The following is a 22,069-nucleotide window of genomic DNA, read 5'->3' as shown; positions in this document are numbered from 1 at the left end:
AACATAAAACATGGCCTTTTCAAACATGAAAACTTGCCTGTTCGAGTCGATCGTTTCATTGCTCGTCATCTTTCCTTCATCGAGGGAAATATGCGGATTTGTTCTGCAAAAGAAAAGGTCAAAGATGAGGCAACAGTGGGATCACTGAAAGTCACAGATGCCAATTCTGGATCCATGACGACTCACAGTGCAGAAGACAAAATAAAAATGGATGCTCACCCATTTGTGGGATTTGATGCTGCCACAAACATTCTTCCGGCTGATGGGGATGCAGTTGAGAACTGGAGGGGCCTAGCTGTTCCACCCAAAAAAAGGAAGAGGACTTCCTACCTCTCTTCATGTACCGAATGGCTCCATGCAGATGAAACTTTTGGGGCCAAAAGAGTGAAAGTGGGATTATTAAAAAATGGAAACCTCCATCAGCCTATTAGATTAGGGGAATCGACAATCTCTGTGCTCAATACCTGTGCATTTGATGCATTTTTTCAGTGCTTATGTTGTGCCTTCTGTGACAGCTCCACATTTCAAAATGCTGTTCTGAAAGACAGTGAAAACCCAGTCCTGCAGCTGGTGAAAGCCATTGCCACAGATGGTGTGACCCAACAAACCTACAGAAGGAGAGCAGAGCTGCTTAGTGTAATGTTTGAAGCTGTCTCGTTGAGGTCTGCTGCAATCCAAATCGATGCTCAGTGCAATATCTCCGCTGTAATTGCTAAGACAATGAGGAACATCTCAAGTGTTTATTTTACCAAACACTGCTCTTCAAAGCACTGCTACCTCAGCAAAGGGATGACAAGGGAAGTGCCATTTATTTCTCCTGCCATCTCTGTCCTCAAAGAGTCTGGTATGGCTCATCTTGGCACGGCTGTGGAAGCAGGACTTGGCCTACCTGAGTCTACCTGCCTCAGGCCACTCTCCAATCCATCTCTGTGTCCATCAGAATTCAAAACAGAAGACAGCACCACAGGCAATGAGCTCTGTGCAGGGACAGTTACTCACAGCTACAACATTGGAGATATCGTGTGGATTGATACTGACCTTGCAAACCAAACAGAATTTCCACTGAATGAATTTCCCTCCAACCTGGTTCTCCAAGGAAAGTCGTTCACTTTGAGGGCATTAATTGCTTTCCATGGAAAGGTGACCACTGATGGTTTGGGGCATTACACTGCATACTGCAGGAGAGCTCCATGTGTGTGGGAGTGCTATGATGACCTGGGAAATGGAGTGACAGGAGCATCTGAAAAGAAAAAAATACAACCCCATGCTGTGTTATACACAGTATAATGAATGCTGCCTGCATTTTCTGTTTTATTTGGTTCATTACAGTTACATGTGTTCAAATGGCTAGTGTGTGTTATCAGTAAGTTCAGTTTTGCACATAAAGTTAAAGTTCTAAATTAAAAATCTTTTAACACTTTTCTTTGTCAGTCTGATGCATATTTGCTTTTACACACCCAGTCACCTTCACCTGTAGCCTTGAAAGTAACCGTTCCATTTTTCTGTCAATAATTTTTCTGTATTTGTTTTGTGTTGACCTGGTGGCTTAAGTCAGGGGTCAGCATCCTTTTCACTTCAAAGGGCCCCTTTCCCCCCTGCTGCTACAAAACCTGTCTAGAGCCTAAAAAAAGAAAGAGCCTATAAATATCTAGAAAATGAGTTGTTGTATCGTGTAAGCTATGGAAATGTAAATAAAAATGTTTATTTTTAGATTTGATAAGAAAATGAATCATCAAAGCTTTATAACGGAAAAAAGTATTTGTTAAAATGAAGCCAGCTACGTGAGTCCTTTCCATAATAATTGAAAATTAGGAAAGATGGGCAACCAACAGATTTGAAGCTAAGAAACATTAAATCACTTTTAAAACCCTTGTACATTCAGTGAATAGTCAATGCAGATATTTCATAAAAAAAACAAACTGTTAACATAAAAAAAAAATGACTTACTTGGTCTTATAAGAGCCACAGTGGAGGGGCCAGAGAGCCACATGTTGCTTTAGAGCCGCAGGTTGAAGATCCCTCGCCTAGGTGCTGTTGAATATTCAGTTTTCTACACGCAGATAACAACCTATCAAAGCAAACACTTCATTTTTTCTGAGACAGCTACATTAATAATAATGAACATATATAATTCAAAACAAAATCAGAGGCCAACTGGGTATGTAAAAAATAATAATAATTTAGGTATACATGAATCACTTCACATGAAACTCAGTTTTGCCACAGAAAAAATAAAAACTTCAGCCTACCTTGTGTACGTTTCTGCACTGGTAACAAAAGAAATATCGACCTTTCCGCTGAATAAATTGTGTTACTAAAGTGTAAACTTTAGTGACGGAAGTGACGAGTAAGGTAAGCGACCCATGTTGTAGGTGATGTCAGACGCCGGAGATTTGGCGGGGAAAAAAAGCAAATGGTAGCATAGAGTTTAACAAAGGTTTTTCAAGCTTCAGTATTACCAAATATACTAATCAATTGTCATATAACTAACAACATCTGTCCTATCATCTCTAACACCCTGGAGGACAACGGGGAGAGTTTAGATGCTCTCCAAGATTACATCGACCGCTGTTTTCAAGATTTAGTAATGAATAAGGCCCAGAGTGCATCCTCCCCGGCCAAAATTGAGACGCCGTCATCGAAGAGATGTCGCCCGGCAGACTCCCCCGGTACAACATCGCCTGCCGGCAAAGACATCGCAGACATCCTGGAGTCAATCGATAAGCGATTGTCCAGTTTTGATGCGAGGCTGTCCCTGGTGGAGATTTTACACCGGAAATTTAAATCTCTGAGAGAATCCCTGGAATTCAGCCAGCAGCAGGTGGAAACGCTTGCCGCTGAAAATGCCACGCTACGGGAGTCGGTCAAATCTCTCACCGATAACGTGACCCAGCTAAACATTGAAAATAAAAAAATAAAAGAGTCCGTTATCGATCTACAAGCCCGTAGCATGAGAGATAATCTTGTGTTCTCTGGTATTCCAGAATCTGCCGGAGAGGACACGGAGGCAACGGTGAAAAGCTTCATTAAAATCCACCTGAAGCTGCCGGAGGACACCGTAAAGAACATCGACTTCGATAGAGTGCATCGCTTGGGGGGCGTGCGGTCGCGGACCGGGAGACCACGGCCTATTGTGGCCAAATTCGGTCAATTCAAACAGAAGGAACAGGTGAAGAGTCGCGGCAGAGAGCTGAAAGGAACGGACTTCAGCGTGAACGATCAGTTCCCCAAAGAGATCCTGGAACGACGCAAGGTCCTGTTCCCAGTTCGACGTAGCTTTATCCAGAAAGGCTCCCGTGCTGTCATCGCCGTGGACCGGCTCTACGTGGACGGACAGCTTTACCGCGACCTCGGCACCACACCGTGGTTATATTGACTGCACTCCAGATAAGAACCCGCTACACTCTTTTCTTATTCATTCACACTTTCTCCTTTAACATGGGTTTAACCTAGTAATATCAATATGATGTCATAGCAGATATAACACCGTCACCCTCCGTCATTGCTTTAATTGGAATGTTTCCGTTTCGTTTCGTTTTTTTTGTTGTTGCTCACAGTTCATGTGGTTTCTTTCTTTCTCTTGTCTTTCACTGCTGTGATCACCTACTTCCCCACTCACCTACAAACAACACCCTCTATTTCTCCATATTTTCACACCACGATCACGCAAACACATCAGCTCAACGGCAGCACATTCACAACAGCCTCACAGCACGCACAGACTTGCAGGACACATAACACAAGCCACGCTTGTTCATATTAGTGAATATTCACACACATAGTCAGACTTATGGAGCCTCTCACCACACTTTTTTTTCTCTCTCTTTCTATTTACAAACAAGTGATGTTTCCACACTCTCTCCACCTGTCTAAACGAAACACCAGCATACATCATTAGACATACACACACAATTATGGGCATGCTGAGGTTTGTCACATAAAGTGTAAACTAATAAAAGTTAATATGCAGCAAGCCTAGAAAAAGTGGACAGTCTTCTATAAAAGTGCAAAACTCCACAGCTGCTGAAACTCACTGCCACAGACACTGGTGTTATACAGCGTAGGCCGTAATAATTAAAATCATTATATCTCAGATAGGCCTACTGTAGCAGCACAAACGCTCATTTTACCTGCACAAATCATCACAAACGTAGCACTAACCGCTCCGCCTATTTGCCTTTATGTTTCAAGTGGGTGGGGGTCAGCTTCACTCTGCTGGCGTAGTATGCGAGGGCGTGCATGTGTGAGTGCGCGCGCGCGTGCACTCACACTTATGTTCCAACTTATGTTCCAATAAGGCATAAAAATCTGGGACTCTCCATCAATTTGCCCTGAAAAAGCTTCTCAGATGAAACATCTTCAAGAAACCTAAAGAAGTCCATACCCTTTTCTTACCAAGCTCCTAAGAGTACCATGACCTGGATGACTGAGAACCTTCACAGAACTCTGTCTTACCTTGTATTTGTTTAAATAAATTTTTATTTTCATTCTCTCTTCTTTATACCTCAGTGCAAACAAGTGTGAACATCATTCTTTGTTTATTAAGTTAGTAAAGTTAAACTCTGAGCCTTTTTTGTTTTTTATCTTTTATAACACAGGTCTTCAGAAAGAAGGTTTTGAGTCTCCACAGGTCTTCCTGGTGTCCAGCTTTGAGCCTCACATTTATGAATTCTCTGAATTACAACAGACCTTAGAGAGAGAACTTCCTGCACACCAGAGTGATGCTCTGCTGCGTGCCATGTCCAACATCAACGAGGAGATCATCAACAAGAAGAAAGATTTTCAGTCCAGAATAAAATACTACTCTACTCTGTCTGCAGCTGTAGCAGCTGTTCCAGTTCCTGGGCTTTCTGTTAATGTTGATCTCAGCATGATGCTTTCAGTTGTCACAGATTATGTAACTGGGTTTGGTCTTGATAAGCAGTCTCTGGAGAAACTTGCTGCCAGCTCAGGTGTGTCATACAATGATTTGTGTGCTGTCATTAAGTCAGAACTGGCTAAAGAAAAAATAACCAAAGAGTTCTTCATGAAAATTTTTATCTCAGTTGCAGGTACAGCTGCATTAATGGCAGCAGAGAAAGTATCCAGAAAGATTTTCATAATTGTAACTGCAGCATCAATGGGCATCTCCTTTACAACAACCTACTTCACTCTGAGTTATTTCCTTAACCAGCTTGCTGATGATGCTCAGAGGGTGTTTAACAGAGCTCTGGGTGTGAACATATCAGTGTGATACTATAAAGTAAAGTAGCTACTAGTTACATTTTAAGCTGCAGTGTTCAAACAAGCTTTGATATTTTTTTTTAAACAAATACAGAATCATTCACTGATTTCAATTTGACTGACTTCAGTGAACAGTAAGCATCTTTGTACAGCTGATCTGTGTATCAGATGCCTCAGCAAGATTCATTTCCTCTCATCAGAGCAGAAACAACATAGTAACTGTTTTCCCCTCATCACATTAATACAGAAACAAGTGTGATCTTATTTTTAATAAACTGTGTACCGTGGAGAAGAGCTACTGGATTGATGCTGTGATGCTTTTTAATTATTTGGTTAATTTTTAATGTCAACATTTTGTGCAAATCAAATCAAATCAAATCACTTTTATTGTCACATCACATGTGCAGGTACACTGGTACAGCACATGTGAGTGAAATTCTTGTGTGCGAGCTTCACAAGCAACAGAGTTGTGCAAAATACAATAATGTAAACAAGCAAAATACAAGAATGGCTACATCTGAAACTAATAAATATATGTACAATATATAATAGTATATGCATTTCTGGATGTGTATACTAAATATTTTTCTACGTGTGTGTGTGTGTGTGTGTGTACACATATTTTACAAATTAAATAGAGTAAACAATAAATAAAATATATAAAAATATACAGAGTTGAGACATGTGCAAAACAGTGGCATTACTGTACAGTATGGAGTGCATAATGTTGAAGTTCCAGTAGTGGAGGTGAGGTGTCTATGAAGTGTTCAGCAGTCTGATGGCCTGGTGGAAGAAGCTGTCTCTCAGTCTGCTGGTACGGGACCGGATGCTGCAGAACCTCCTTCCTGATGGAAGTAGTCTGAACAGTTTATGGCTGGGGTGACTGGAGTCCTTGATGATCCTCCCCGCTTTCCTCAGGCAGCGCTTCCTGTAGATGTCTTGGAGGGAGGGAAACTCACCTCCAATTATCCGTTCAGAGCACCGCACTACTCGCTGGAGAGCTTTGTAGTTGTAGGCGGTGCTGTTGCCATACCAGGTGGTGATGCATCCAGTGAGGATGCTCTCAATGGCACAGTGATAGAAGGTCCTGAGGATGCGGGGGCTCATGCCGAAGCTTTTCAGTCTCCTGAGAAAGAAGAGGCGCTGCTGCGCCTTCTTCACTGTTTTGTTTGTGTGTACTGACCACGTAAGATCCTCAGCCAGATGTACACCAAGGAACTGGAAGCTGCTCACTCTCTCCACAGCAGCGCCGTTGATGGTGATGGGGGTGTGTACTTCTCTGCACCTCCGGAAGTCCACTATCAACTCCTTTGTCTTTGCGACGTTGAGGGTGAGATGGTTGTCTTGACACCAGTGGGTCAGGGCGCTGACCTCCTCCCTGTAAGCCGTCTCATCACCATTGGTGATAAGACCCACCACTGTAGTGTCGTCCGCAAACTTCACAATGATGTTGGAGCTGTTAGTGGCTGTGCAGTCGTAGGTGTAGAGTGAGTACAGGAGAGGGCTCAGTACACACCCCTGTGGAGCGCCAGTGTTCAGTGTGATGGGGGATGAGGTGATGCTGCCCAGTTTGACCACTTGGCGTCTGTCAGACAGGAAGCTAAGGATCCAGCTGCAGAGGGAGCTGCTCAGTCCTAGATCCTGCAGTTTCCTGTCCAGCTTCGAGGGAACGATGGTATTGAATGCTGAGCTGTAATCTACAAACAGCATTCTCACATACGTGTCTCTCTTCTCCAGGTGTGACAGGGCAGTGTGTAGTGTCAGGGCTATGGCATCATCAGTGGACCTGTTGTGGCGGTATGCGAACTGTAGAGGGTCCAGTGAGTCGGGTAGTCCCTGACCAGCTTCTCGAAGCATTTGCTTACGATGGGGGTCAGGGCTACAGGTCGCCAGTCGTTCAATGAGGAGATGGTGGAGGATTTGGGTACAGGGACGACGGTGGCCATTTTGAAGCAGGCTGGGACTACAGACAGAGAGAGGGAAAGGTTGAAGATGTGCGTGAACACTCCAGCCAGCTGAGCCGCGCATGACTTAAGGACGCGGCCGGGAATCCCGTCCGGACCAGTAGCTTTGCGTGCGTTCACCTTCCTGAAGCACCTCCGCACATCCTCCTCAGACACAGTGTGCGCACTGACGTCATCCGCGGTGCGCACACTGTCCGGTCTCATGGTGTTCCCTGTGTCGAATCTAGCGTAGAATACGTTTAGATCCTCACACAGAGAGGCCGTGGTCTGCGGTGTGCTGGTTTTCCCTCTAAAGTCTGTGATCGTGTTTAGTCCCTGCCACATACTCCGAGGGTTGTCAAACTGTTGCTCCACCCTGTCCCTGTACTCACGTTTGGCTGCTTTGATCGTCTTCTGGAGTTGGTAATGTGCGTGTTTGTAGTCCGATGTGTTCGCGGAGGCAAAGGTGGTGCTCCGTGCCGCGCGAACATCTCCTCCGTTAATCCAGGGTTTTTGATTTGGGAAGGATTTAACTGTTCTGGATGGGACGACATCTTCCACGCATTTCCTGATAAATCCGCAGACTGAGTCTGTGTACTCGTCAATGTCCCTAGCAGCCACGTGAAACATTTCCCAGTCTGCGTGATCAAAACAGTCCCGCAGCGCAGACTCCGATTGGTCCGTCCAACAGTGCACCGCCCTCCGGGTTGGAGCTTCCTGTTTCAGCTTCTGCCTGTAGGCGGGCAGGAGCAGGATGGAGCGGTGATCTGATTGGCCGAATGGGGCGCGGGGGAGGGCTTTGTACGCATCCCGGAAAGAGGTGTAGCAGTGGTCGAGTAGCCGGTCTCCACGGGTGTTAAAATGGATGTGTTGGTGGAGTTTGGGTGAGACTTTCTTCAGGTTTCAGATCAAATAATGAAATTGGTTTTGCTATATTATATTACCATGCCGTAGCTTCCACCATAATAAATACTGAGTTATGCAGAATGTATGATGTCATGTGATAAGCAGAGGTGTGTGGAACAGAAACTGCTCTGTGGTGTTTGTGTTGACTGTATATTGTGTTCACTGCCCTCCAGTGGTCGCAGTGAGGAGCTACAACAATAATAATACAGTTATGAACTCTGTTTATCACCATCATAAAACCCTGGTCATATGCTCGGGCTGTGACTGCTGACAGCAAAGAGGAGCATGGAGAACTGGTAGTTAGCTCTGCAGAGCAACAGGTAGCTGGTTTCTTGCAGTCAAAAGGGATCGACCTGGACTGTAATAACATCGAGGCATGCCACCCTTTGCCCAGGAGAAACGCTAGTGATAAACCAGCTGTCATCATAAGATTTGTAAACAGGAAACACAAGAATGCACTGCTGAAGCACTGAAGGGAGAAAACTAAAGGGATCGAACGTCTACATTAATGACCATCTAACCAAATACAACGCTGACATGGCTAAGAAAGCACGACACCTAAAGAAACTGGGTAAAATTCAAAATACCTGGACTGCAAACTGTAAAATATTTATTAAACTCAACGGCACACCAGAGGAAGCCAAAGTGCTGGTCATCAAACGCATCCAGGATCTGGAAAAATATTAACAAGTCACATGACTACAAATGCAAGGAGCTGAACAAACAATCTACATTCATCAAAGCAGGTAACAGAAGATAACAACGGAAGCTAAAGCACAACATATTAAATCATGAAACAATCAGCTAATTTAACATCTGGGAATTATACACTGCTATCACAGAGGATTGCTAATCATGAGAATCTGGAGTTAAATTCACCACAAAACACGGAATACAATACACACTTCACAGAGCAGGACATTGATCCAGAATCAAACTTTTTTAACATCAGAAACACCTGCTGCTATTATACTGAAGAACAATTCAATTAAACTGTCAAGGCTGACTGCAAAATGCCCATAATCCACTTTAATAGTAGAAGTTTATATGCCAATTTTCACAAAATAAGAGAATATTTAAGCAAATTTGCACATCCATTCAGTGTGATTGCAGTATCTGAGATGTGGATTAATATGGGGAAAGGAGTGGACTTTGAAATAGACGTATATGAATTAAATTTTCTGAACAGAAAGAATAAGAATGGTGGGGGTGTGGCTTTGTTTGTGGACAAAAATTTAAAATACAGGAAAAATGACGGTGGTGGTGGACAACATATTAGAGTGTGTAACAATAGAAATTGGTATGGAAAAAAATAAAAATGTCATTGTAAGTTGTATATATAGAACACCAGGTTCTAATATTGAAATATTTAAGGAGTGGGTAGATAAAACATTTATTAGGACAAATCAAAAAGTTATGTTCATTTATGGGGATTTCAACATAGACCTATTAAATCCAAACAAACATAGTATGACAAATGAGTTTATTAATACAATGTATAGCATGGGACTCTAGCAGGATTACAGCACAGTCGGCAACCTTAATAGACAATATATTTACTAATGAAATAGAAAACTGATCTATAGGTGGTCTCCTAATTAATGACATCAGTGATCATCTACCTGTTTTTGTAGTGTTTAACAGCAATTACAGGAAGGTCAAACAGGAAAATACAACAAAATACAAACGAGTGAGAACAGAGGAGTCCATAAATGCATTTAAAAGTGATTTACTTAAGCAAGAATGGGAGATGCTGTATAAGGAAAAAAATATTGATAAAGCTTATGAGATTTTTTTAGGAAAATTTAAACTGTTAAATGATAGCCGTTGCCCAGTAAAGAAATATAGCAAAAAACAAAAATATGCAGAGTGCCCATGGATTACAAAAGGATTACAAAATGCATGTAAAAAGAAAAATACCTTATATAGAGAATTTATAACGAACAGAAGTACAGAAGCTGAAAACAAATACAAGAAATATAAAAATTAATTAACTAGTATTTTGAGGTCATGTAAAAAGGAATATTATGAGAAATTATTAAATATGAATAAAAATAATGTTAAATGGATTTGGAAAACATTAAATACCATCATTAAAAATGGTTCTAGGCAGTCTAATTATCCTTCGTATTTCGCTAATAATGATAGAAATATTAGTAACATGAGTGATGTGGTTAATGAGTTCAATAAATTCTTTGTAAGTGTTGGGCCAGACTTGGCTGATACAATTCCTGATATAACAGATTCTGCAGAGAAAGAAACTAAACTCATTGACTGTAATCCTCATTCAATGTTTTTAACAGTAGTAGAAGAAAAGGAAATCATTGATATTGTTGGGAAATCACAAATAAAAAATTCTACAGACTCTGATGACATTGATATGGAAATCGTTAAGAAAGTGATAGATGGCATCTCCAAACCCTTAACACACATTTGCAATTTGTCTCTACAAACTGGTGCATTCCCAATACAAATCAAAACAGCTAAAGTAATACCACTGTTTAAAAATGGAGATAGACACCAATTCACAAATTATAGGCCTGTTTCTCTACTTTCACAATTTTCAAAAATACTGGAAAAAGTTTTCATAAATAGACTTGACAAATTTATAGATAAACACAAAATAATAATGGACAGTCAGTATGGTTTCAGACCAAACAGATCAACATCTATGGCATTAATGGAACTAATTGAAAATATCACCAACAATATAGATCAAAGACAAAGCATAGTTAGTGTTTTCATTGACCTAAAAAAAGCTTTTGACACAATTAATCATGAAATATTACTTGATAAACTGGAGTACTATGGCATTAGAGGAGTGGTGCTAGAGTGGGTCAGGAGTTATTTGAGAGACAGGCAACAATTTGTGAAGATTGGTGAATATCAATCAGAGTGCCTGGACATTGTTTGCAGAGTTCCACAGGGGTCAGTATTGGGACCAAAGCTGTTTATCCTCTACATCAATGATATATGTAAAACATCTGATATATTACAGTTTATTTTATTTGCAGATGATACAAATATTTTTTGTGCTGGAGAGAATTCACAGCAGCTTTTGGAAATTGTCACACAAGAAATGATTAAACTGAAAACATGGTTTGACAGAAACAAGTTATCACTAAATTTGAAAAAAACTACATTTATGTTATTTGGAAATTGTAAAAAAGATGCCGGAGCAAAATTGTTAATAAACAATGTTGAAGTAGAGCAAGTTTCTGATACAAAATTTCTGGGTGTGATAATAGATAACAAAATCTGCTGGAAACCTCACATAAAGCATATACAAGCTAAACTGTCAAGAGGCATCTCTGTACTGAGTAAAGTTAAACATTTTTTGCCTTCCAAATCACTTTACTTTACTGTTCACTTATATTGCCATATTTGGAATACTGTGTGGAAATCTAGGGAAATACATACAAAACTTCACTTCAACCACTATGTAAAATTCAGAAAAAAGCAATCAGGATGATTACTAAAGCTGGATTTAGAGACCATACTAACATCATGTTCTTGAAATTAAAAATTCTGAAGTTTATGGATCTTATAAAATATAAAACTGCAAAAATTATGTACAAAGCCAGATACAATGTGTTACCAGGAAATGAACAGAGGATGTTTTTTGATAGAGAAGGGGACTATGAATTGAGGGGAAAATTAAATCTGAAGACTCTTAAAGCACGGACAAAGGTTAAAACCTTTTGTGTTACTATTTATGGGGTAAAACTGTGGAACAGTTTTACTGTGGACCTACAGCAATGTTCAAGCATTAGTCAGTTTATAAAGATGTTTCGAAACTGCTTTTGGAAGAATATGAAACTGATAAAGTTGATCACCCATTGTATATATAACTATGCTAATTTGTATCTAAATTATATCTATCACTGTAGCTATGTTTATACATGTTCTCCTTGTTTATTGTGTGGGGTAAGTGATGATGGGAATTAGGTGAATAGTGGGATTCAATAGAAAGTTGAGCATGGGGTAGGGATTAATAAGTATGTTATACTTCTTCCTACTCCATTTCAGACCTAATAATTGTCATTTCATGTCATTTAGACTCTGATTTATTTTATTTATTTCCTTTTTTTGTTTTATCTGAGCACATACGTGTGTGTATTTGTAAATGCAAGTATGTGTACTTGTGTATATATTGTTTTTTTCTGTATATGTCTGAAATAAAGATACAATACAATCATTCTCTTATTATTAATAAAGTGCAGCATTAGCATTATTTATGACCCTTAAAAAACAGATTCCAATGTACTAAACAACACATTATAACACCGGGTAAGTTATTCTAGTCTCTGTATATGTGTAGTAGACAAAATATTAGAAACACTGGTGAGCACCTAAACACTGAGCTTCATCATGATTGGGTTAAAAGTAAAACACAAGTCCCCACACCAATTTCTCAATTTGTCAGAATGCATGTGGATAATACAAATCTATAACAACTGAAAACTAAACTGAATGACTTTAAGAGCTTGTTCAGAAAATGATTTAAGTCATTTTTCACTGTTAGAAATTTGTCAACCTGCAGGGCCAGCACCCCTATACAGGAACCAATGTGGGTGAGAGGACCAGCTCAAACTGCTGCAAGGCCATCCAGGTGTCTTTCCTGCCTCTGATATGGAAATGGTGGTCCTGAGAGCAGGTGCAGTTTATGTCTGCCACACCTGTTCCCTTCTAGATCGTTTTCCTGTTTAGCTGTTAATTACAGGGTTCATTTTAGTGGCCTGGACAGTCGGCCCCAAGAGACTTATATTTTAAAATGCTGGAGTAACATCGAAGAGCTATTTACACTACAACTAATACTATTAAGTTAAAGACTGAATGTTCACAATTTAGACCTTAATAGCAGGATATTTTATTAAAGCAGTTTAGCAAACCAGAATAAAAAATAATAATAAAGCAAAATGATTATAATAACTTGAATTATACTTAACCCTTGTATGGTGTTCGGGTCTGTGAGACCCGTTTTCAGTTTTTTTCAAAAGAAAACTTAAACAATTAATTATTTTTTCAACCTGAAATTCATTGGCTTTGGCTTATTTTCTGTGAAGAACATGAATCTGAACAAATTTTCAATGACCTCATACTGTACCTCCCCCCACGCATTTACATTACATACAAGGTGTTCGGGTCCACTGGACCCAGGTCTAATAAAAGTGTTGAAAGTGTAGGTCCTGTGTTCCCACACTCTGTCTTCCTCCTTTCTGGTGCTGCTGATAGTGTTTTCTTCCCCTCCTGCTCCCGCACAAAGTTGCAACATTGTTGAAAATTCAACTATCAACACCGTCTGCTCTTACATTCCTGCACATTTTACCCTCTTTCTTGAGGGATCCAAATTTTATTTTCTCATACCCTGTCCCACCTGCAAATTAGGGGCATAATACTATAAATAAGACTTTGCCAGTGTGGTTCTTTATCACAACTGATCAAGATGGCAAAAGATTATCTGCTGCGAGGGCCATCCAATTGATTTTGGAAGAGAGAGGAGCTTCTGATGATGATGCTGACAAAGAGGTTTCAGAATATTTCACATTTTTCACAGGCTCGAAGCGAGGAGGAGGTTTAAACCGTGTCTGCCGTCTATCGTGATGGGAAATGTGCGATCGTTGGCAAGTAAAATCGACGAGCTCTCAGCACTGGTACGGAGTCAGAGGGAATACCGAGAGTGTAGCCTGATGTGTTTCACCGAATCATGGCTGCACCAGGTCATTCCCGATGAGAATGCTTCCGTGGAAGGCTTCCACACTGTTCGGGCGGACAGGGACAGCATCGCTAGCGGTAAGCGTAAAGGAGGTGGGCTTGCTGTTTTAGTTAACAACCGGTGGTGTAACCCTGCCAACATAACAATCAAAGAAAGGATTTGTTGCCCGGACACTGAACTGTGTGCTGTTGGACTCAGGCCGTATTATTTACCCAGGGAATTCTCTCACGTCATCTTGGTGGCTGTTTATGTTCCTCCCTCTGCTAACCCCACAGCTGCATGTGACACTATCCACTCTGCCATAGCTCGGCTACAGACTCAGCACCCGAGTGCCTTTATTGTGATCTCGGGTGACTTCAACCATGTATCACTGGACAATACACTACCAACATTCAAACAATATGTGGACTGTCCCACCAGGGGAGAGAAAACTTTAGACTTACTGTATGCTAACGTCAAGGATGCATACAGCTCCTCCTCCCTCCCCCCACTTGGTAGGTCAGATCATAACCTGATTCACCTCACCCCCCGCTATGTGCCAATTGTGAGGAGGGAACCTGTGACCACCAGGACTGTCAGGAGGTGGTCAGAGGAGGCAATAGCGGAACTACAGGGCTGTTTCGAGGTGACCGACTGGGAAACACTCTGTGAGCCTCACGCCGAGGACATCAATGGGCTTACTGAGTGTATCACAGACTACATAACTTTCTGCACCGACTCCATTGTTCCAGCTCAGACTGTTCATTGTTACCCAAATAACAAGCCGTGGGTGACTAAGGACATCAAAGCCCTCCTCAACAACAAGAAGAGGGCTTTCAGAGGGGGCAACAAAGAGGAGGTGAGGAAGGTCCAGGTGTTACTAAAGGACAAGATCAGAGAGGCTAAGGACAATTACAGGAGGAAGCTGGAGTGGAAACTCCAGCAGAACAGCATGAGAGAGGTGTGGAGGGGCATGAAGACCATCACTGGATTCAGGCCAACCAACAGCAGGGGAGCTGAGGGAGGTGAGAATAGAGCCGACGAGTTGAATCTGTTTTTCAATAGATTCGACACCACAGTGTCTGCTCCGACCCCCACAACCTCACCTGCAGTCAGCCTGGAATCCAGAGCCACACCACTGTGCCAGCCTCTCTCTTCACATGTTGCCTCCTGTGAGATTCCTGACACCCCTCCCCCACCCATCACCTTCACTCAATACCAGGTTGAGATGCAAATGAGGAGACTTCACTCAGGCAAGTCTGCTGGACCAGACGGAGTGAGTCCCCTTGTCCTCAAGGCCTGTGCCCCCCAGCTGTGTGGAGTCTTTCATAAACTGTTTATGCTGAGTCTGAGTCTGCAGAGGGTCCCGGTGATGTGGAAGACATCATGCCTCGTCCCTGTACCAAAGACGCCTCGTCCCAGTGGCCCCCAGGATTACAGGCCCGTGGCACTGACCTCCCACATCATGAAGACCCTGGAAAGGCTCATCCTGGACCAGCTGCGACCCATAGTAAGACCACATCTGGATCCCCTTCAGTTCGCTTATCAGCCTCGTCTCGGAACAGAGGACGCCATCATCTACCTGCTCAATCGTGTCTACACCCATCTGGACCAGCCGGCGAGCACTGTGAGGGTCATGTTTTTTGACTTTTCCAGTGCTTTCAACACCATCAGGCCGACCCTCCTGGGTGATAAGTTAGCAGCGATGCAGGTGGATGCTTCTCTGGTGTCCTGGATTGTTGATTACCTGACAGGAAGACCACAATATGTACGTCTCCCACAGTGTGTGTCTGACAAGGTGATTAGCAACACAGGGGCACCACAGGGGACTGTCCTCTCCCCCTTCCTCTTCACCCTCTACACCACAGACTTCAGCCACTGCACAGAGACCTGCCATCTTCAGAAGTTTTCTGATGACTCTGCGGTGGTTGGATGCATCAGCAGGGATGATGAGACAGAGTACCGGGCTGTGGTCGACTCCTTTGTCACGTGGTGTGAGCAGAATCATCTGCAGCTCAACGTGGCAAAGACCAAGGAACTGATCGTGGACTTCAGGAAGACCAGGAAACACTTGACCCCTGTTTCAATCCAGGGGGTCAGTGTTGACATTGTGGAGGACTATAAATACCTTGGAGTACACATTGACAATAAACTGGACTGGGCTAAAAACACCACAGCACTTTACAGGAAGGGCCAGAGTCGTCTCTATTTTTTGAGGCGACTGAGGTCCTTCAACATCTGCCAGAAAATGCTGAGGATTTTCTATGAGTCTGTGGTGGCCAGTGCGATCCTCTATGCTGTTGCATGCTGGGGGAGCAGGCTGAGGGTCGCAGATGCCAACAGACTTAATAAACTGATCCGTAAGGCCAGCAATGTTGTGGGGATGGAGCTGGACTCCCTCAAGGTGGTGTCGGAGAGGCGGATGCTGTCCAAGATAAAGACAATGTTGGATAACACCTCCCACCCACTCCATGACATGTTGGTCAGTCACAGGAGCTCGTTCAGTGAGAGACTGAGATTACCGAAAAGCACCACTGAACGACACAGGAAATCATTCCTGCCTGTGGCCATCTCCCTGTACAACGCATCCACTTAACACACTGTTTGCTGCTACAACTACATATGTTTCTTTTCCAAATATTTATTTATAAGTGACTTATGTATGTATGTATGTATATATATGTATATATTGTACTATTCTTAGTTAGCGTATTGTCTGTCTTGTCTTAATGTTGGTTTAAAATGGAGCACTGTAACAAAAAATAATTTCCCCCAGGGATCAATAAAGTATTCTGATTCTGATTCTGATTTCTGAAAATTCAGAGTCTGACAGTGACTTTGAAGAAGAAGATGAGGTTGAGCACCATTTAGTAAAAAAACAAACAAAGACGAGTACCCCATCTGCAGCCAGCTCCAGGACCAGAACAAGCCCACCAGACAGCAAGTGAAGAAATATGGATGTCAATAACTGGTGAAATTGAATGGTCTTCTTGCCCAAGAAATGAGCCACCCTGCAGAGCTGCTACTGTGATAAGCCAGGGCCAACACGGCTGACAGTTACTCATATGCAGGACATCAAGTCTTCATTTGAGCTTTTCATCCCAGATTCCATCCAGAAAATTGTTCTGGATTGAAGTAATCTAGAAGGAAGGTGTGTTTTTGGAGAGAGGTGGAAGGAGATGGACCAAATTCATCTAAGAACCCCAAAGGCCTACTTTGGGCTTCTTATCCTTGCAGGAGTTTTCAGGTCCAAAGGGGAATCCACAGAATCCCTGTGAGATGCAGAAACCGGCAAGAACCTTTCCATGCATCAATGTTTCTGGAAAACTTCAACAAAATTTCCAGGATTATCCGTTTTGATAACCGAGACGACAGACCAGCTCGATGGCAGAGAGACAAGCTACCTGCCATCAGGACAGTGTGGGATAAGTGTGTGCACCGCCTCCACCTGTTTTACAACCCTGGGCCTAATGTCAGCATTGATGAGCAGCTGATCCCATTTAGTTGTGAAACATATTGCTTCACGTGTAAATGTGTTGTGTCTTTCCACTCACTCCACTTGAATTATAACTGATTTTTTTTATAACATTTTATATAAAAGAAAAACGAGAAGCACATTAATTCATAAATGTGATCTAACAAAGGTAAAGGTAAAATTAACCATGTTTGCTGTTCATATGGCTTGTAATTGGGATGAAGTAAACATCTGTTGAGTAATTTAACATAAAATTGTTTGATAGTGTTAATTTGGAAAGCCAAAACTCTAGCGGGTCCACCAGACCCATGAACACTGGCTGAGTAACAAAAATACGAACACCACACAAGGGTTAAATGAGTATTTGTATAGCGCTTTACTAAGGACCCCAAAGCGCTTTACACATCCAGTCATCCACACATTGGTGATGAAGCTACATTGTAGCCACAGCCACCCTGGGGCGCACTGACAGAGGCGAGGCTGCTGGACACTGGCGCCGCCGGGCCCTCTGACCACCACCAGTAGGCAACGGGTGAAGTGTCTTGCCCAAGGACACAACGACCGAGACTGTCCGAGCCGGGGTTCGAACCGGCAACCTTCCGAACTCTTGAGCCACAATCACCCCGGCTTTATCTACTGAACGCTGCATCTACATATTTTGGCCATCCAATCGAGTTGTTTGTAAGCACACAATGTCCACCCACACCTTATCTCTCTCTGTCTTTCTATCTGACTTCTTCCACATATGTGATTTAAACAGAATTTAAACCTTAAACTTTAAAATAAGTTTAAATTACATTTTCTTCTCTAACAGAGCAAAATCGTGTTTTATTGTGATAGCATTTTGTCTGTGTTCATCATGTTTAGTTCTACTGTCACGGCCTGGAGGTTCAGCTGGTCGCTGATCAGCCGTCTCTCCCTCTTTCTCTCTAGTCCTCTCTCTCTCTCTCTCTCTCTCTCTCCCTCTCTCTCTCTCTCTCTCTCTCTCGCCAGGGCTGAACTCATTATGGGTTCACGCCCTTGGCCCACGCCCTCGGAGGAAGAAACACCTGTGCCTCATCAGTGTGGATGGTATTTAAGACAGGAAGCAACGGCTGTTCTTCGCTGGATCGTTGTGAGAATCGCATCAGTGAAAGTCGAGCGTCCCAGCAAGTATTTTCCCGTGCAGTGTGTGTTTAGAATCTAACAAGCGTTTCTTTGTGTACAGATTCCCTGGACTGTTTCCCTGGTGTGCGAGTGGATTCGTGTTTGGATTGTGTGGAGAGAGACGAGCGTGTTCCCCTGGATTTTCCCCGGAGCCCTGCCCCCCTCACCTTTTGTACATAGCACTGCCCCGCATCTGTGTATATACACTCGTTGGACATTGTTCTTTAATAAATTCTCTTGTGTGCATCATCCCCGGAGTCCAGCGCGTGAGTCCACCTTGTACTTCGTGACATCTACTTCCTCTATTTCATTAGTTATATTTACCCCAGGTGTATATCCTCATTAGCCTGTCTATTTAAGCCCTCAGTTTCTCCCAGTTCCTTGTTTCATTGTGTGTTTCCTGTTCATTCAGTCATGTGCAGTCCTCTTAGTTCAGTCATTAAACACTGTGCATATTCTAAACCAGCTGGCGAGTCCTGCGTTTGGGTCCTTTCTCTCCTTATTCCACACACTGAACGTAACACAAATTTAACACTGTGGAGACAAGCATCAATATTCTGGTTAGATAAGAGAAGCTTGGAAAGAAAACAACTGGACTTCTTTAAGATGCTTGAAGACATTTCACTTCTCAGCTGAGAAGCTTCTTCAGTTCGAAAACCAAATGGTGGAGAGTCCCGGGGATTGAAATGTTAGCGGGGTTGTCCCTTACGCTCTGAACGACCATCCTCAAACAGAGGCTGTGACAACAGCTTTCTGCCACCTTCAATGCAGTTTTGAGATCCTTCCCAGGTCCCAAAACCCCCACACACATTTTGTGTCAAATGATCTCAATGGATCATATGATAGGGTGAGGCAAGGTTTCACAATGGTTTAACCCCAAACTTCTATCGAAAATGAACTACTCCTTTTTTCACACCTTGTGATAAGGCACATAATCAACAGTGGGTCAGCAACCCTCTTAAGGGACAACTCCCACTAGGGCTTAAATACCTGGGACATTACCTGCCAGGTATTACATACCTAGGACCGCTCGCCCCTTCGGGCGGTCAGTCCTCCAAGCTCAGGTCCTCTACGAGAGTCCCAAGACTGCGCTCTTCTGGACAGAGATCTAAATAATAATAATAATGGATTGCATTTATATAGCGCTTTTCGGGACCCCTCAAGCGAGGGAAGTAAAATCTGATCCGTGGCAAAGTAAATCTAAAAAAAAATAATGATATCCCTAAAGATTAACTATGTATCCATTACACAGCATACCTGATTGTATACTAAAACAATACCACAATCTCATTAAAGAATTTCTCTGGGCAGGGAGGAAGCCTAAAGTGGGCCACCATAGAAAAGATTCTTGTCACACCCTTTCACCCTATACAGATGTCATCACAACAATCCAGTGGTAAAGAGACACAATTACTGAACACTCTCAGGAGGTTTGGGCAAAGGCTACAAAATGTACAAACTCTCCGATTACAAACAGCAATATGCGTCACTTTGGTATAGCCCAGAATTAAAAATAGAGAAACAAATATTATTTTGAAAAAGAACTCTTGGTAATGGAATTCATACAATTAGTGACTTCTATAAAGATGGTATTCTTAAATCTTTTGTTGAGTTAGTTCAAGAGTACAACCTATGAGATAGGGGTGACTTCTGGAAGTATTTGCAGATTAGACATTGCATAGAAAAATTTCAGCCAAACAAAGCAGATAATTCAGTAGTTAACCCGACCCCATCTAATCACAAGGCATTACTATTCCACAGTAACTCAATTCACATGACCACCAACACATGTGACAATCTAAGAATTATCTAGTAGAGAGAAATAGAATTGTGAAATAGATACCTGGGAATATATCTTGGCTGATAATGGTAAAAGTAACAGACATATTAGACATAACATCATGGACATCATGCAGGCTTTTTAGAACAGGATTTATAAATAAAAATGTCTGTTGTAAATGTGAAAAGGAAACTGCCACCTTTCTGTATTTGTGACAGGTTGAAGGACTACTGCATATAAAACTGTTCAGTTAATACTAATTCATATCTGTTGATATAAGGACGAAAATAATGTAAATATGGTAAGAAAATGGTTAAGAGTTTATTATTTTTCATGTTATATTAATGGCTTTCATGTTACTTAAGAGAACTACAATCTATACATCTCTGATCGGCTAGTGAGCCTTTTTTGGGATTGATTAGTAGTGTCTCTATTCTCCACTAGGGGGCTTTCGCGCGTTCTCCTCACTGCAATAAACGACTGCATGAGAGACGCAAGTCATAATCACTCTCGTGAGTCTTTTCCCCCTGTTTTCAGGGGTGTAACACATTTCATATTGGAATGTGCCAATGTTAAGCTATTTTGGCATAGAATATAAAGCTCCAAGAGAAATGAGTAAGACTAAGCCACTGTCCCTATGTTTAGGTCTTCTACGAGATAAAACAGTAATTCCACCACTGCAAAAATGGTGCACAGTTAGGTTTGTCTCTGCAGCCAGAATTATACTCAGACATTGCCCACAAACCCAACATTCCAAGAGTGGAAAGTTCTAATATGTGAGACTGTCATATCAGGCTATTCTGACTGGATTGAGGGGCAAAGGGCCTGTGGTACTAGAGAGTTGGGATTGCTTTGCATGGTACCTCACCCCTACTAGTGTCTGACTGTGATCTCTACTAGAAAAACTTTAAGGAACACATTAAGGAACACAGGGGAGATAAAATAAACAGAAAATTCAAGGACCTAAATATAGCCTATGATGAAAACTCAAAAGTTCATGGAAAATACAATACTCAAACAACCATAAATTTTACAGAACTCAAAAAAACTGGGTCAGAGACCCAGGATTATGACATTTACTCAGGCGCCACCGGGTCAGAGGGCCCGGTGGCGCCAGTGTCCGGCAGCCTCGCCTCTGTCAGTGCGCCCCAGGGCAGCTGTGGGTACAATGTAGCTTGCTATCGCCAGTGTGTGAATGTGTGTGTGAATGGGTGAATGACTGAATGTAGTGTAAAGCGCTTTGGGGTCCTTAAGGACTAGAAAAGCGCTATACAAATGCAGGCCATTTACCATTTTACCATAAACAATTCTTGACCTAGTAGGGGTGCTAAAAGATGTTCTTAGAGTGACTGCACATTTCTGTTTTTTGGGGGGTTTGTTCTCTTTTTTGTTGTTGTTATTTGTTTGGTTTTTTTTAACAATTATTTTATTACGCAATGATTCAATTTTCACAGGCCAAAAAATGTGCTGTAATCAAAATGCTGATAGGACAGATATCACATTGGAAAAACATTTGGAGTAATTTTGGCCCACGTGTCTTTGGGGGGTTTTTGAGCATGAATCGCTTTCATAAGTTCATACCACAGCATCTTAAACGAATTCAGGTCAGGACTTTGACTAGACCACTCCAAAGGTTTCATTTTGTTTTTGTTAATGTGATTTTGCACAAAGTAAATAAACTTGAAAACTGAAATGAATTACCATCTTATAATCTGATTGTCTTTTATGCACACCAATGTCATGCTGCCTAGCTGTTGTTCTGGATTTCTGCTCTGGTTCATGGTCATTTGTGTTTCCTCTGTATTTTAGACTTTAAATAAACCTCCTAAACAGTTCCTGCCTGCCTGGGTATTTCAACCCAGATCCTCTTTCCTGTTATCAGTGAACATCCCTGATGGTGT

General features: G+C 42.1%; 1 protein-coding gene, 1 long non-coding RNA gene and 1 pseudogene across 3 annotated transcripts in view; 1 reads left to right on the top strand and 2 right to left on the bottom strand.

Moving 5' to 3' along the window:
- LOC113012300 (interferon-inducible GTPase 5-like) overlaps nucleotides 1-22,069 on the bottom strand; it is a 126,483-nt pseudogene that overhangs the window by 16,155 nt on the left and 88,259 nt on the right. The gene's annotated exons all lie outside the window — the stretch shown is intronic.
- On the bottom strand, nucleotides 812-1,824 carry LOC145422335 (uncharacterized). Its single transcript, XR_013903621.1, has 3 exons — nucleotides 1,539-1,824; nucleotides 1,039-1,240; nucleotides 812-927 (listed from the first exon to the last, which is right to left on the bottom strand). It is a non-coding gene; the product is annotated as an uncharacterized LOC145422335 (long non-coding RNA).
- On the top strand, nucleotides 2,588-5,594 carry LOC113012197 (interferon-inducible GTPase 5-like). Its single transcript, XM_080294079.1, has 3 exons — nucleotides 2,588-2,669; nucleotides 2,985-3,082; nucleotides 4,478-5,594. Exons 1-3 carry the CDS (start codon nucleotides 2,588-2,590, stop codon nucleotides 5,231-5,233), a joined length of 936 nt encoding a protein of 311 aa, XP_080150205.1. The 3' UTR covers nucleotides 5,234-5,594.

This window comes from Astatotilapia calliptera, chromosome 19 (genome assembly GCF_964374335.1).
Source record: "Astatotilapia calliptera chromosome 19, fAstCal68.1, whole genome shotgun sequence".
Lineage (NCBI taxonomy): Eukaryota > Metazoa > Chordata > Actinopteri > Cichliformes > Cichlidae > Astatotilapia > Astatotilapia calliptera.
The sequence above is the reverse complement of the archived record's forward strand: the minus strand, read 5'-3'. Positions and strand labels throughout refer to the sequence as shown.